Here is a 16,010-nt window from a genome sequence, read left to right on the forward strand (position 1 = left end):
TATACTTATTATATGCAACACCTTGTAAGTACGAAGGTTTACCTTAAAAAAAAAGACGATTAGTCCAATTTGAAATTTGTCAAAAAATCGAGTCCAAAAGTCGACTTCATATATGTCTGGAAGGCAAGACGTAGTATTTTTTTCCTTAAAATTCTTACAGAGCAAACCCCTATATTTTTGTTAAATATTCAATTGGTATGCCAGGAAAAGAAAGATTGTAAAATAAAAGTATTATAGTGATTTCGTTTGGGAAAAAATTATTGCACACAAATGGTACATTTTATGGTGTTAGCAAAGACCACACCGTTTCCAGGGTCTGTTTTGAACTTCTCTGAAATCCGCTGAAATGCATAAATCACCAAATAAGTGGAATCAAATACATTTTTTTTTGAGAATTCCTTATTTACTATAATTAAATGTAATACTTTTTTTTGAGTACTTTTTTGCAACCGCAATACATATCACCTGGTAGTAGATATACGAATGTAGGCATGGAGCATGTAATGTAACCTGTTATCGCGAATGAGCCATCTAGCCGTAGCCAAGTTGTCTTGTACTTTTCATATCTGCTTATGTCTAAGATACACCCATGACATAGGAATTTTATTCGTAAACAATTTTTTCATATTTTTTTATTGTTAATATTTATATTCTAACTGTTTGATTGTTTGGCGCTTTTTATGCGTAGCACTTCTTCAACAATTGATTTTTTAACAACTTTTCGTCGTTTTGGCGCATTAATGAGTTCTTCACCTGCCTTATGTTTATTCATATTTTGAGATTCATTTGCCTCTTCAAATTCTATTGGATGCAAACGGCTTAGCAACGCTGTGGTATAAAAAAGAATTCGAAAACGTTCACGAAAAACTTTGATATTCATATTGTTTTCATCAAAATTGGGTGGATTATACCCCTCCAAATCGGTACATGCAGTATGAATACATAAAGTACGAAATGCCATTGCTGTACTCCAAGTAGTAGGCAATGAAAACCCATTTGGTATATTGTAGTGAACATCTTGTTTTCGTTTTAAAGCTCCAGAGATTTTGTATCGTATTGATGGTGGCACACGTTCATCGAATCGAAAAATTGTATAACCCTCACGTGCGCTCATACACAGGACAGCTGCAGTAAATCGTAAGTTCTTAGGCTTACAACAGTTCTCGGTAATGGGATCTACACCCAAGTTATAATCATATCCATATTTGAGGTTGCTGTATAAAAGCAAGGCATTACTTCGCAGTCGTTCGACATAGGGTTTCTTATTCTTTCTTTCATATTTTCCTTTTGTATGGTAATGTTTAGATGATCTTAAATTTCGCCTACGTAACCTCTCTTCCGGTGGTAGTTTCTTTCTGCCAGGTTTTTTACGTATTTTCTGTCCTTCTTCCAATTTGATTTGGAGTTTTCTCTTACTATTTGGATTATATCTATATTTTTTCTTTGTAACTAAATTTGCATTTGGATTTTCACGCAATTCCTCCAATTTTTTAGTCCAGTTTTCCGCATCAACGAAACTATATCGTGTTCCCCTCGTTTTTGGTACATCAGCTATAGTGGCTGTTGGATTTTTTGCCAAAAATCTTTTTATCACTGTGTAACGCGTACGACAACTTCCACGAGAATTCGTGCCCAAGAAGTCTGAACATTTCCTCCAGGACTTTTCTCCATGTTCAGCAACAAACTCCATTAGTTTCGTATCATCCTCAAGATTCCAGGGTTTGTGTTTGTGTCGTTGAAGCAAAGTATTTTGGTAACGTAATCGTAGTTGACGTCGTGTCCGATTGGGAAATAGAGATTGGGGAAAACTTGCAAACGTCGGTCCATATTCCTTGACAGCAGCCAAAAGTAGAAGATCTTCTTCTGGAGTAAATGGCTCTGAAAAAAGTGTATTGCATTGAATATTATATGTACATAGTGAATTTAATAGTTTGATCTCATACCTCTGTTAAGGGACGTGTTTAATGACAAGGTATAACGAGACACTAAGGTTGTTCTAGATCTTTTTGGAAAATGCATTGTTATATTATTCCAATTAGTTCGACCATTGATTGTGTTTTTCTCAACTAATTCCAAAAGGAGTTTATCCTCTGCTTTTGTAAACTTTTTTCGTTTGTCACTTGTGCCGAATACATAATTCATATACTGCACAAAACACTAAAATAAAATATAATAGAAATGTAGTAGGTTAAAGGTTAAATGTATTAAATATAAACAAACATATAAGGCCGTAAGTTCTCTACCATGGAAGACTTTCATCTACAATCGAATTACTTTGGTTGAGTTTTGCAATCAACATCAATTAAATTTTTAATTGAATCAAATTTGCTAATGAAATCAATTAAATTTTTAATCATTGACACTATAATTTTCGTGATTGAAGACATTTCAATTTAAAAATTAATTGAAAAGAACCTAAAAAGTATATTTTGCGGGCAAAATGAAAAAAAAAATGCGCTTTTTTTTACTTCGATCTTTTTGCGATAGGTATGATTTATCTGTTATACATAATTCGTTACCCACTCATTTTGATTTGGGAAGGCGAACTACGTCACTTATTGATTATATGTTGGTAAGCGATCGTTCCTTGTGTTCTTTCTCTTGTCAAGCTCAGAGTCCGTCTATTTCAGATCACTCTCTCATTATTTCCAGCCTCGCGCTTAACATTTCTTCTTCTCCAGACTATATTGAGCACAGGGACTACAACAACATAGATTGGGACGGTTTTATGGGATGTGTTGGCCACTTTGATCCATATGTTGTCTTCAATACTATGGATGTTGATTTCTTCACTTTTCATTGATCTATTTTCGTATGTGCCCATAGTAGGTTAGGTTAGGTGGCAGCCCGATGTATCAGGCTCACTTAGACTATTCAGTCCATTGTAATACCACATTGGTGAACTTCTCTCTTATCACTGAGTGCTGCCCGATTCCATGTTAAGCTCAATGACAAGGGACCTCCTTTTTATAGCCGAGTCCGAATGGCGTTCCACTTTGCAGTGAAACCACTAAGAGAAGCTTTGAAACCCTCAGAAATGACACCAGTATTACTGAGGTGGGATAATCCACCGCTGAAAACCTTTTTGGTGTTCGGCCGAACCCACGACCTTGTAAAGGGTGATTCTTTTGAGGTTAGGATTTTCATGCATTAGTATTTGACAGATCACGTGGGATTTCAGACATGGTGTCAAAGAGAAAGATGCTCAGTATGCTTTGACATTTCATCATGAATAGACTTACTAACGAATTTTCAGTGAATGGGCCCTAGAAAAGTTGGCAGAAAATCCGCTTTTTTATCGACAAATTTTGTTCAGCGATGAGGCTCATTTCTGGTTGAATGGCTACGTAAATAAGCAAAATTGCCGCATTTGGAGTGAAGAGCAACCAGAAGCCGTTCAAGAACTGCCCATGCATCCCGAAAAATGCACTGTTTGGTGTGGTTTGTACGCTGGTGGAATCATTGGACCGTATTTTTTCAAAGATGCTGTTGGACGCAACGTTACGGTGAATGGCGATCGCTATCGTTCGATGCTAACAAACTTTTTGTTGCCAAAAATGGAAGAACTGAACTTGGTTGACATGTGGTTTCAACAAGATGGCGCTACATGCCACACAGCTCGCGATTCTATGGCCATTTTGAGGGAAAACTTCGGAGAACAATTCATCTCAAGAAATGGACCGGTAAGTTGGCCACCAAGATCATGCGATTTGACGCCTTTAGACTATTTTTTGTGGGGCTACGTCAAGTCTAAAGTCTACAGAAATAAGCCAGCAACTATTCCAGCTTTGGAAGACAACATTTCCGAAGAAATTCGGGCTATTCCGGCCGAAATGCTCGAAAAAGTTGCCCAAAATTGGACTTTCCGAATGGACCACCTAAGACGCAGCCGCGGTCAACATTTAAATGAAATTATCTTCAAAAAGTAAATGTCATGGACCAATCTAACGTTTCAAATAAAGAACCGATGAGATTTTGCAAATTTTATGCGTTTTTTTTTTAAAAAAAAAGTTATCAAGCTCTTAACAAATCACCCTTTATATGCAAGGCGGGCATGCTCACCATTGCACCACGGTGGCTCTCGTGCCCATAGAAAGAAGGAGGGTTCGTAAGGTTAGGAATTGAATGCATGCTGAGGATATTAGGCTCTCAAGATCTCTTAGAGATCTTTCTTTTGCTGCTTTTCAAGCGAATAGGACTCAGGACAATAGGAGAACTTATTGTAAGTACCGCAATAAAGCTAAATCGGTTATTAGGAAAGCTAGGAGGAAACATTTGTCTGGTCTCTTTTAAGGGTTGGACTCTTCTGGCATGTGGAATATGTATCTTCTTCTCCAAATTATTTTGAGAATTTGGATCTTAATGGCCTGATACAGTCTGATTCATCCTTTTTTTCCACTGTATAGATGAGTTTGAGTTGGTTATGGCCATGGATAGGATTACCTCCAAGTCAGTTGGGATTGGCGGAATTAACATTACTCTTTTTAGGATAATCTTTCCATATGTTTCCACCATTGTCTTGGATCTGGTAAACTCCATTTTGACTACATCTGTGTTCCCATCCGGTTGGAAAAGCGCTCGAATAGTTCCGATTCCTAAAACGCGCATAGTCTCTGGACCTGAGGATCTTCGACCGATCTCGATATTGCCTACTGTATCGAAGGTGATTGAGCACGTTTTGAAGGGTCACCTGCTTGAGATGACATCTAATTTGTTACACAATACCCAATTTGCATTTCGTCGAGGTCTTAATACGTCACATTTGCTTCTTTCGTTGACTGATTCCATTCGGGCCGATATTAATGATGGGAAATTGAGTACGCTTGTTCACTAGATCTAACCAAGGCATTCTCTATTAATCATTTGCGACTGGTTGCCAAACTCAAGGATGAGTTCAATTTTTCTCCCTCTGTTTGCAGGCTTGTATATATTGGGTCCTGTTATATAATAGGACCCAATTTGTTGTTCGCAATGGTGCTCAATCTGGTACTCTGCCGCTTTAATCGGGTGTGCCTCAGGGCTCAGTTTTGAGTCCATTGCTTTTTATGTTATATGTGAATGACCTATATAGATATACCGATTCCAGGAGTTGTAAGACATTCATGTTCGCTGATAACATTTTCTTACTATTTAATGGCGCTAGTTCTTCATCTGAAATTTTTGAAAGTGATGTCAATTCCTGTCTACATCGCTTTCTGGTGTGGCCTTCTATTAACCATATCACAGTGAACGCGTTGAAAATCAGAGCTATGGTATTTAGGTCGTCTAGAGTTTCGTTTGCATGTCCCAGGATTTTCCTGGTTCAGGAGGAGATTCAGATTGTGTATGGGCATCGTTGCTTGGGTGTAATAATTGATACTGGTCTTTTGACGATTTACATCTTTTACATCTCATCTATTGCATACACACTTGGTATATTCTACGAAACTCCTATGTATTTTTAAGTTATTGATTTTATGTTGGCTTGCATTGTATATGGAACCAATTTCCACTTATTTCATCGCTATTTAAATAATCACTACTACTCTTGTGGCTGGGGAGCCAATTAAATCAGTTTCTTCTTAGTTTAAGGTATTAATTTGTTTACATTATATCGATTGCTCAGTATTTTTTTATAATGTAATATATTTTTATAGGCCTCTATTGGCTTTGTATTACAGAATTTTTGAATAAATAAATAAAAAATAAAAGAAAAGAAAACACCATAAGTGAGCCTGAAACTTAATCGGGCTGCCACTTTAACCTTCCCAAAAAAATGTCTATCAGAATTTTGTCATAGAAAAGTGTCTCTGAGACTTTCTTTCGACAAGTGTGTGATATTCTTCGAGAAAGCGTCTGTGCAAATTTTTTTCCTAGGAAAAATAATTTGTTAGACTCTAGGCATTTTATCGAGAAAAAAGAACCTGTAATACTTTTTCTCGAGAAAAAATTATCTGTGAGACTTTTTCTCGAGAAAAAATTATCTGTGAGACTTTTCCTAGAAAAGTATTTTTGAATCTTTTTTCCCAGAAAACAGATTTGAAAGACTTATTATCGTCCATACCAAATAAACACAGATTTTTCAAATGCAACGCCTTGTAAGTACGAAGGTTTACCTTAAAAAAAAGACGATTAGTCGAATTTGAAATTTTTCAATAAATCGAATCGAAAAGTCAGCTTCAGATATGTCTAAAAGGCAAGACGTAGTATTTCTTTTCCCCTAAAATTCTTACCGAGCAAAACCGTATATTTTTATTAAATATTCAATTGGTATGCGAGGAAAAGAAAGATTGTAGAATAAAGTATAAAAGTATTATAGTGATTTCGTTTGGGAAAAAATTGTTGCACACAAATGGTACATTTTTTGGTGTTAGCACAATGTTGCCGAACCCCCCTGCAAAGACCACACCGTTTCCACGGTCTGTTTTGAACTTCTCTGAAATCCGCTGGAATGCATAAATCACCAAATAAGTAGAATCAAAGACATTTTTTAATTCCTTATTTACTTTAATTAAATGTAATACCTTTTTTATAAAACTCATGTATAATAAAAAAAAACTCTAAACATTCGTTGAGTACTTTTTGCAACCGCAAATACATATCATTTGGTAGTATATATACGAACGTAGGAATGGAGCATGCTAAAATCACCTTTTGATATATAATAGCGCAATTTTATGTAATCTGTTAGCGCGAATGTACTTGTACTTTTCATATCTGCTTCTTTCTAAGATACACCCATGACATAGGAATTTTATTCGTAAACAATTTTGTCATATTTTTTATTGTTAATATTTATACGTATATATACATTATTCTAACTGTTTGATTGTTTGGCCCGATTTATGCGTAGCACTTCTTCAACAAGTGATTTTTTAACAACTTTTGGTCGTTTTGGCTCATTAATGAGTTCTTCATCTGCCTTATGTTTATTCATATTTTGAGATTCATTTTCATCGATTTCAATTTTTGTTTCATTAATATTCTCTTCACATTCATTGGACTCAGTTTTTATATTTTGTTGATCAACCAGCTTATCTGGATGCAAACGGCTTAGCAACGCTGTAGTATAAAAAAGAATTCGCAAACGTTCACGAAAAACTTGGATATTCATATTGTTTTCATCAAAATTGGGAGGATTATACCCCTCCAAATCGGTACATGCAGTATGAATACATAAAGTGCGAAATGCCATTGCTGTACTCCAAGTTGTAGGCAATGAAAACCCATTTGGTATATTGTAGTTGCTATCTTTTCGTCGTTTTAAAGCTCTAGATATTTTGTTTCGTATTGATGGTGGCACACGTTCATCGAATCGAAAATTTGTATAACCTTCACGTGCGCTCATATACAGGGCAGCTGCAGTAAATCGTAAGTTCTTAGGCTTAACACAGTTCTCGGTAATGGGATCTACACCAAACTTATAATCATATCCATATTTGAGGTTGCTATATAAAGCCAATGCATTACTTCGCAGTCGTGCGACATAGGGTTTCTTCTTCCTTTCATATTTACCTTTTTTATGGTAATGTACATTTGCTCTTAGATTTTGCCTACGTAACTTCTCTTCCGGTGATAGTTTCTTTCTGCCACGTTTTTTAGCTATTTTCGGTCCTTCTTCCAATTTCTTTCGGGATTTTCTCTTACTATTTGGATTATATCTATATTTTTTCTTTGTAACTAAACTTGCATTTGGATTTTCACGCAATTCCTCCAATTTTTTAGTCCAGTTTTCCGCATCAACGAAACTCCAGCGTGTTCCCCTCATTCTTGGAACATTAGCAATAGTGGCTGTTGGATTTCTCGCCAAAAATTTTTTTATCACTGTGTAACGCGTACGACAACTTACACGAGAATGCGTGCCCAACAAGTCTGAACATTTCTTCCAAGACTTTTCTCCATGTTCAGCGACAAACTCCATTAGTTTGGTATCATCCTCCAGATTCCAGGGTTTGTGTTTGTGTCGGTGAAGCAAAGTATTTTGGTATCGTAATCGTAGTTGGGGTCGTGTCCGATTCGGAAATAGAGATTGGGGAAAACTTGCAAACTTCGGTCCATATTCCTTGACAGCAGCCAAAAGTAGAAGATCTTCTTCTGGTGTAAATGGCTCTAAAAAAAACTGTATTGCATTGAATATTGAATTTAATAGTTTGATCTCATACCTCTGTTAAGAGAAGTGTTTAATGACATGGTGTAACGACACATTAAGGTTGTTCTAGATCTTTTTGGAAAATGCATTGTTATATTATTCCAATTAGTTCGACCATTTAGTGTGTTTTTCTCAACTAATTCCAAAAGGAGTTTATCCTCTGCTTTTGTAAACTTTTTTAGTTTGTCACTTGTGCCGAATACATAATTCATATATTGCACAAAGCACTAAAATAAAATATAATAGAAATTTAGTAGGTTAAAGGTTAAATATATTAAATATAAACAAACATATACGGCCGTAAGTTCTCTACCATGGAAGACTTTCATCTACAATCGAATTACTTTGGTTGCGGTAACACTTGCCGGTGGCAAAGTATCATAAATCTTCCCAACATTGTCTTAGCCCATACGTTAGCAGATTAAATACCTACCAAAGTCATATTTGGGGGCCGGTTTATATGGGGGCTATATATAATTATGAACCGATATGGACAAATTTGTTTACAATAATTAGAAAGCAGATACTGACAAGAAGTGCATAAAATCAAATCTATATAATTAACAGGTTGGCTGATATGTCCCCGGTCTAACAAAGAAAAACACATTTTTTTTTTGTCAAAATTCGTTTTTATTATTCAACATAGTTCCCTTTAAGAGCGATACAACGATTATAACGACCTTCCAATTTTTTGTTGCCTCAAAATAGGCCTCAGTTTCGGCGATCACCTCATTGCAGCCAATTTTTTTTCCCCTGCGAGCATCCTTTTGAGGTCTGATAACAAGAAAAAGTCGCTGGGGGCCAGATCTGGAGAATACGGTGGGTGGGGAAGCAATTCGAAGCCCAATTCATGAATTGTTGCCATCGTTCTCAATGACTTGTGGCACGGTGCGTTGTCTTGGTGGAACAACACTTGTTTCTTCTTCATATGGGGCCGTTTTGCCGCGATTTCGACCTTCAAACGCTCCAATAACGCCATATAATAGTCACTGTTGATGGTTTTCCCCTCTCAAGATAATCGATACAAATTATTCCATGCGCATCCCAAAAGACAGAGGCCATTACTTTGCCAGAGGACTTTTGAGTCTTTCCACGCTTCGGAGACGGTTCACCGGTCGCTGTCCACTCAGCCGACTGTCATGTTTCATCCATTGTCACATATCGACGGAAAAACTCGGGTGTATTACGAGTTAACAGCTGCAAACATCGCTCAGAATCATCACCACGTTGTTGTTTTTGGTCAAATTTGAGATCGCGCGGCACCCATTTTGCACAGGGCTTCCGCATATCCAAATATTGATGAATGATATGACCAGCACGTTCCTTTGGCATCTTTAAGGCCTCTGCTATCTCGATCAACTTCATTTTACGGTCATTCAAAATCATTTTGTGGATTTTTTTGATGTATTCGTCGGTAACCACCTCTTTCGGGTGCTCATTTCCTCCGTGCTCATTTCACAACGCTTGAATTTTGCATACCAATCAATTATTGTTGATTTCCCTGGGGCAGAGTCCGGAAACTCATTACCAAGCCAAGTTTTTGCTTCCACCGTATTTTTTCCCTTCAGAAAACCGTATTTTATCAAAACACGAAATTGCTTTTTTCCACTTTTTTCACAATAACAAAAGTTGCTTCACAAAAGACACTCTATCTCACAAACTAATTGGCTTACAGACGTCAAATTTTGACACGAATCATTTGAAGGTTGGTACTATATAAAAATTATATGCATTTAATACTAGCGACGCCATCTATGTGTCAGACCGGGGACGTATCAGCCAACCTGTTATCTATATAATTATGGACCTACATATATAGACCAAAATGGGATCGCTCTTTTTCGATATTTATAAAGTGCGTGTTTGTCTATTGTTACACAATTATATGCTATATGTATAGCAAATGCAGCAGCGCTGCATCTGCCATTCACATACCTGAAAATCCGACCTTCCTTCAATTTCTTTTGCAATAGCTGCCCAATTTTGACGATCATGTTCTTCCACTACTTCTTTAAGTTTTTTATTCTCTTCTTTAGTCCAATTGGTTCTCTTCAAAGAGGGATGAAGATAAATGTTCCACATGGCTTCACAGCTTGTAGGACTGTGACGATATAATACATTATGCTTTGAAATCACATCCCAATCGATTTGAAAATCATCATTAACCATTTGTAGTAATTTTACCAATTTTTCGCTATTCATTTCTTTAGCTGCCTTCCTGTCTGATGCATTTCCAAATGTCCTCAAATGTTGTATTATCTGAATGGTAAGAAAATAAAAATACAATGTATTGTGACTCCCAAAATATTGACGCGTTCGTTTATACTCACTTGTTCTTTGATGCCCTCCACGACTCCTTTCTTGTCATTCACTGACCAAACGTGTCGAGCCTTAAGATCCAAATCCATGGGGAAAATTTCGCCTCGAGCTTTACGAGTTTCATAGTCTGGATTGTCGGGACAATTGCGACAATCGAAATCTTTGAAAAACATGTTTCCCTTCAAAAAGAATGTACCTCCTTTCATATAGGCTCCTCTCATACCGACGCCTCTTCTTCGCATTTTTAATAAGCCTCGCATTGTTTCTTCATTTACATCGTATACGTCTTTGACATTCTTCAAGAGCTTTTCGATTTTTTCACGCAAGGTAATCAATTGAATCTGCATTTGCCGATTAACACTTAACGCATTTTCCAGATCATTTTTCGTTTGTTCCGCGTCTTCACTACCGGTATTTGCCATTTTACCTTGTCTTCAATGCTTAATTTGCAGACTATTCGTGGATGAAGAAAGCAACGCTATCTAATTTGTCAATAGAACAACAGGGTGACACCGGAAAACTATATTATAAGATATTTCTTGGCATTAATGGGCGAATCAAAATTTACTTCCCAATACTCAAGATTTTTTTTGTTAAAAAATTTTTGTAATTCAAAATGGAATAAAGTAATATTTTTCCAAACATATTGCCTCGACTAAGGATACAAAAAACGGACACCCTTTAATTTAGTAACATTTCGTAACTTCTCAACTGCCAAAGTTTTTTTATACATATTTTGAGAATTCACTGTTTTTCAATAAAAGTATTTCATGCAAACCATTATTTTAAACCTGATTTATTATACTGAGCAGTTTTTGTAAATTTTCTCATGCACAACAAACAATTCCCAATAGAAGCACCTCATCTCGCCAGTGCAAATCTCGCCAGTATCGGTATAATCGATTTAAATTATTTCTTTATTGTGATTAATTTGTCCAATAAATAAAAAAACAAAAAAGTGCTTGTACAATTTCTATTTATGCAATAAAAGTTATATAAAGGGTGATTTGTTAAGATAACTTGATAACTTTTTTTTAAAAAAAACGCATAAAATTTGCAAAATCTCATCGGTTCTTTATTTGAAACGTTAGATTGGTCCATGACATTTACTTTTTGAAGATAATTTCATTTAAATGTTGACCGCGGCTGCGTCTTAGGTGGTCCATTCGGAAAGTCCAATTTTGGGCAACTTTTTCGAGCATTTCGGCCGGAATAGCCCGAATTTCTTCGGAAATGTTGTCTTCCAAAGCTGGAATAGTTGCTGGCTTATTTCTGTAGACTTTAGACTTGACGTAGCCCCACAAAAAATAGTCTAAAGGCGTCAAATCGCATGATCTTGGTGGCCAACTTACCGGTCCATTTCTTGAGATGAATTGTTCTCCGAAGTTTTCCCTCAAAATGGCCATAGAATCGCGAGCTGTGTGGCATGTAGCGCCATCTTGTTGAAACCACATGTCAACCAAGTTCAGTTCTTCCATTTTTGGCAACAAAAAGTTTGTTAGCATCGAACGATAGCGATCGCCATTCACCGTAACGTTGCGTCCAACAGCATCTTTGAAAAAATACGGTCCAATGATTCCACCAGCGTACAAACCACACCAAACAGTGCATTTTTCGGGATGCATGGGCAGTTCTTGAACGGCTTCTGGTTGCTCTTCACTCCAAATGCGGCAATTTTGCTTATTTACGTAGCCATTCAACCAGAAATGAGCCTCATCGCTGAACAAAATTTGTCGATAAAAAAGCGGATTTTCTGCCAACTTTTCTAGGGCCCATTCACTGAAAATTCGACGTTGTGGCAGATCGTAAGCTTATTCATGATGAAATGTCAAAGCATACTGAGCATCTTTCTCTTTGACACCATGTCTGAAATCCCACGTGATCTGTCAAATACTAATGCATGAAAATCCTAACCTCAAAAGAATCACCCTTTACATCACTTTCATTTCTGAGTTTGTTTATGTGGAACACCTATGCGAGAATTTGATTTTTTTAATGAATAAATTTTAAAAGATGAACTGTATACATCCAATGCTTTAAAAATGTCCCATCCAAGTTTTGGCAAGGTTTGATAGAAATATAAACGCTGGCATACAGTTTTTCATTTTTAATTTCTTTTAGTCACTTGTTTGATACCCAGTACTAAACAACAAACCTATTATTCCAGCCCATGTTTCATGTTTGTATCTCTGTGGCGCCCTGTTATTTTCTTTCTTGTCGAATTAATAAAAGTTATCAATACAATTGTTTTTGTTCTTCATGTTGCCATATCGAATAATAGTTGGTATTAAACATCAGCTGCTACAAATATAGATAAATTCAATTGTCATAGAGCTACCGTATTTCATTTTACTTTATGTAAAATGATCGAAATAAATTAACTTTTTGATCAAATTTTAAAATATTGGCACAAAAGAAATTTGAACATTTTAAATAATTATCGTATTAAAACGAATGTATATGTTATAAAGGAATTCACTTATTTGTGAATCACCATCCCAAAAAAATTAGTTTGGTAACACTGTTAGCAAATTTATCTGTCATCTTTTTGTTCTTCGGAAGGTGTTTCTGTCAAGTAGAAATAAAAAAGCTAGCTTTGCAAATTAAATTTAATTTCGCTGGTCCTAAAAAATTCTTTGTACTCTTGTTACTGCTCGAAATTATGTACAATGCCAATTACATGGAAGGTGTTCCTGTCAAGATAGCAGAAAAATACAAGCCACCTCCCGAAATTTACAAATTGCCCCAATATTTAGTAAACAAATTAAATTTAGAAGATAACTTTTACGAGAATTCTACACAATATAAATATGATATGCAATTGGAGCGTAAGGCTCTAACGAAGATAGGCGAATGGAAGCGAATAAGGCAGCGTAACAAGGATGCAAGAAGGGAACGCAAAGCTAAACGGGATTTGCAAAGGCAGGAAGATGAAAAACGTCAGAGGAATCTATTAATGTGTGTATCTTACCCAAGTGCCGATGATTTATCATCATCCAGCAGCGATGGTGGCGAAACGAATGATACTGCACAGGCAGTGGGTGGAGATTCCAAAGACACAGTATCCAAAGGTGAACAATATCCGGAAATTTGTGTAACAAGCTCTGCAAACAGCTTCCATAACATATTACAACCCACAGTATTGTCTAATAGCGGAACTCCAACGTCAACAACAAATAATAGTATCGGTCATAGTATATTTCCCATGGTGAAGTCTACAACTCAGTCGATGGCTTTCAATTATAAAGATTTTGAAGATGACACTTCCTCACCATTTGATAATATTGAACTTAAAACTATTAATGATTTGGATGTCTTGGCGCAAGTATTGCACAATACACAAATTAAAACTATTCCAGACAACAATGGGCCCTTATATCCCAATGAGGATGTTTTGCTAGATGAAAGCTCGAGGGCATCCGATACAGAGGGGCACGAGAAACTGGTATTGAACGAAAACATTCCGAAACATACAAATCTACCAAAGTTCAGTTATGACCTTGGTAATTTAAACTCTGCTCAGGAAGCTCGAAGTAAACTTAATGATTACAGTGCAGTATTGGAGAGGTATAACAATACTGCGAACAACCAATCACCCTCGAACCCTATAGAAACATACATTGGTGTAGATCAACAGCAGCAACAACAACAGCACTATCATGGATTTGGTAATATAAATTACTACAATAATATGAATCCCATACAGTCGAATGTATACGCAATGCAAAGCATAGTTCCAAATAGTACTGACGGTACTCTCGACGCTACGCGGTGGAAGAGTGTTCCAGATATTCTAAAAGAGTTGAGGGACGAAATAAGAAACTCTGAATTAAGGCGAACTAGAAACTGTAGCCACAATTTAGGAAATACTTCAGGTAGCAATGGTAAGTTTTAATATGTTGTGCACTTTTTCTTATTAGGTATTTGCTCTAAGGTATATAAACATAGTTATTTCGCTAAGGTCTCAATTTGGTAAATACAAATTTTTTGAGAACTACAGTGGTGCAACCGTTAGAATGCCAAACTTGGATATAAAGGTTAATCAGTTCGGTAGAAAAGATTTTGAGCTGTAATTTATTTCCTCTGAGAACGTAACTGACACTTTTTAAAGTTTTTCCAAATAGTCTCTCCACTGTAACAAGAAGGTTAATTACCAAAATTTTTTATTGCCAAAAGTCGTAAAATATTCCACGTTTTCATTCAAAAAATTTTTATATTTAATTTCTTTGATTCACAAAAAAAAAACTATTGAAAAAGCTCCCAAATTCTCGAAAATGAAGTTAGGAACAGGAAATTCATGCCGAAAATATTTAGTGTGGATTTTATTATTGTGTCGGATTAGGAATAAAAACTACGTGAGGAAAAATGCGGTTTGCGATTTCGAATGTTTCAGTACGAACGTTGTAAGCATCAGAAAATTTATTAAATTCTACAAACGAATACACACCATAATTAGTTTCTATATTTTACGAAAAATGTAGTACCATCATGAATAGAATACAAGCAGTGATTGAACAGATAGTACTCTGTATACAAATTTCCACGCTGTGTGTACTCTCTTTTATTATTTATTTTTAATATAATTATAATTTAACATGACGTTCATACAAATATCAATTTCCAAATTAAATCAATTACAATATAAATCTTTTTTATCCACTTATAATTTCAGATGTATCCCCAGTGAACGTTTTTAGCAATAATGGCATACCAGAAAAGGATGCATTTTTCGAGTTAGATTCCGAGGCAAAGCAGTTAGCAGAACAAATTAGCAGTATGGGTTTCCCCAAAACGCGTGTAGCTAGAATTGTCCAGCTTGTTGGGCCTGATGATAAAAAGGTAATACACTTGAATTCGTAGAATCCTTGTCAATATTCATAGCTAATTCTTCTTTTTGTTTTATAGATAATTGAACATTTAATACCATTAAGTGAACTTGCCGATTTGGGATTTGATGAAAATAAAATATCTGAAGCATTGCTGCGTCACGAAAATAATAAAAATAAAGCTCTAGACGATTTAATTTCATAGTTCATCGTACATACATATTTGTGATCATACTCTTGAGATAATACTTTACCCTAATGGAATCTGTAAAATTTACTATTTATATATTAGATATTAAGTTTGCTTTTTACACAATGTCCACTACAGAAAGACATAATAAGTTTATGGGAAACAAATTATTTCAACGAATCGCTTTCATTGTGGTTGTCTTCGACAGACAACGTTTATGGCGGCTGGCGACAATTTTCATCGAAACTACTTCTAGGTATTTTATCATAAATCTTTGTAGGATATAGAAAATAATTCAAAAATGATCAATTGATGGTAGAAAACTATGCAAAGTGTTTCCAAACGTCATAACAGGAATGATGGCATATGGTTTAATAGTTTGTTTCCCAAATTCCTGTCTTTTGTTAGTGTACTATTGACCGAGCTATAACTTTTCACGTAATAAATAATGGCATGAAAAACTGATATTTTGAATTTTATTTTGCGAGGTGCAGATAAATAGAACTCTAAATTGTGGGTCCAATTTCATCCTCATCGCTACCACAGA

The 16,010-nt window shown here is 35.8% G+C and overlaps 2 protein-coding genes across 3 annotated transcripts; one reads left to right on the plus strand and one right to left on the minus strand.

Annotated features, from left to right (window-relative positions):
• Window positions 1-601: 601 nt before the first annotated feature.
• Pbp95 (proximal sequence element A Pbp95) lies at window positions 602-10,941 on the minus strand. Of its 2 annotated transcripts, none has more exons than XM_075290308.1 (4): window positions 10,459-10,941; window positions 10,064-10,387; window positions 1,944-2,157; window positions 602-1,878 (listed from the first exon to the last, which is right to left on the minus strand). In XM_075290308.1, exons 1-4 carry the CDS (start codon window positions 10,867-10,869, stop codon window positions 653-655), a joined length of 2,175 nt encoding a protein of 724 aa, XP_075146423.1. In that variant the 5' UTR covers window positions 10,870-10,941; the 3' UTR covers window positions 602-652. The 2 variants fall into 2 exon arrangements, with proteins under 2 accessions (XP_075146423.1, XP_075146422.1); XM_075290307.1 differs by lacking the exons at window positions 602-1,878; window positions 1,944-2,157 and adding exons at window positions 6,466-8,088; window positions 8,142-8,355.
• A 2,034-nt stretch (window positions 10,942-12,975) lies between these two features.
• LOC142220901 (uncharacterized) lies at window positions 12,976-15,928 on the plus strand. Its single transcript, XM_075290309.1, has 3 exons — window positions 12,976-14,331; window positions 15,120-15,286; window positions 15,353-15,928. Exons 1-3 carry the CDS (start codon window positions 13,110-13,112, stop codon window positions 15,476-15,478), a joined length of 1,515 nt encoding a protein of 504 aa, XP_075146424.1. The 5' UTR covers window positions 12,976-13,109; the 3' UTR covers window positions 15,479-15,928.
• Window positions 15,929-16,010: the final 82 nt, after the last annotated feature.

This window comes from Haematobia irritans, chromosome 1 (genome assembly GCF_050003625.1).
Source record: "Haematobia irritans isolate KBUSLIRL chromosome 1, ASM5000362v1, whole genome shotgun sequence".
Taxonomy (NCBI): domain Eukaryota; kingdom Metazoa; phylum Arthropoda; class Insecta; order Diptera; family Muscidae; genus Haematobia; species Haematobia irritans.

Bases quoted from the DNA above. Each gene is read 5' to 3' on its own strand.
- Pbp95 (XM_075290307.1), bottom strand. From the start codon at position 10,869: ATGGCAAATACCGGTAGTGAAGACGCGGAACAAACGAAAAATGATCTG. The intron at 10,388-10,458 runs GTGAGTATAAAC...CTTACCATTCAG, and splicing joins TGGAGGGCATCAAAGAACAA to ATAATACAACATTTGAGGAC. The intron at 8,089-8,141 runs GTATGAGATCAA...AGTTTTTTTTAG, and splicing joins AAACACTTCTCTTAACAGAG to AGCCATTTACACCAGAAGAA.
- LOC142220901 (XM_075290309.1), top strand. From the start codon at position 13,110: ATGTACAATGCCAATTACATGGAAGGTGTTCCTGTCAAGATAGCAGAA. The intron at 14,332-15,119 runs GTAAGTTTTAAT...TTATAATTTCAG, and splicing joins AAATACTTCAGGTAGCAATG to ATGTATCCCCAGTGAACGTT. The intron at 15,287-15,352 runs GTAATACACTTG...TTTGTTTTATAG, and splicing joins TTGGGCCTGATGATAAAAAG to ATAATTGAACATTTAATACC.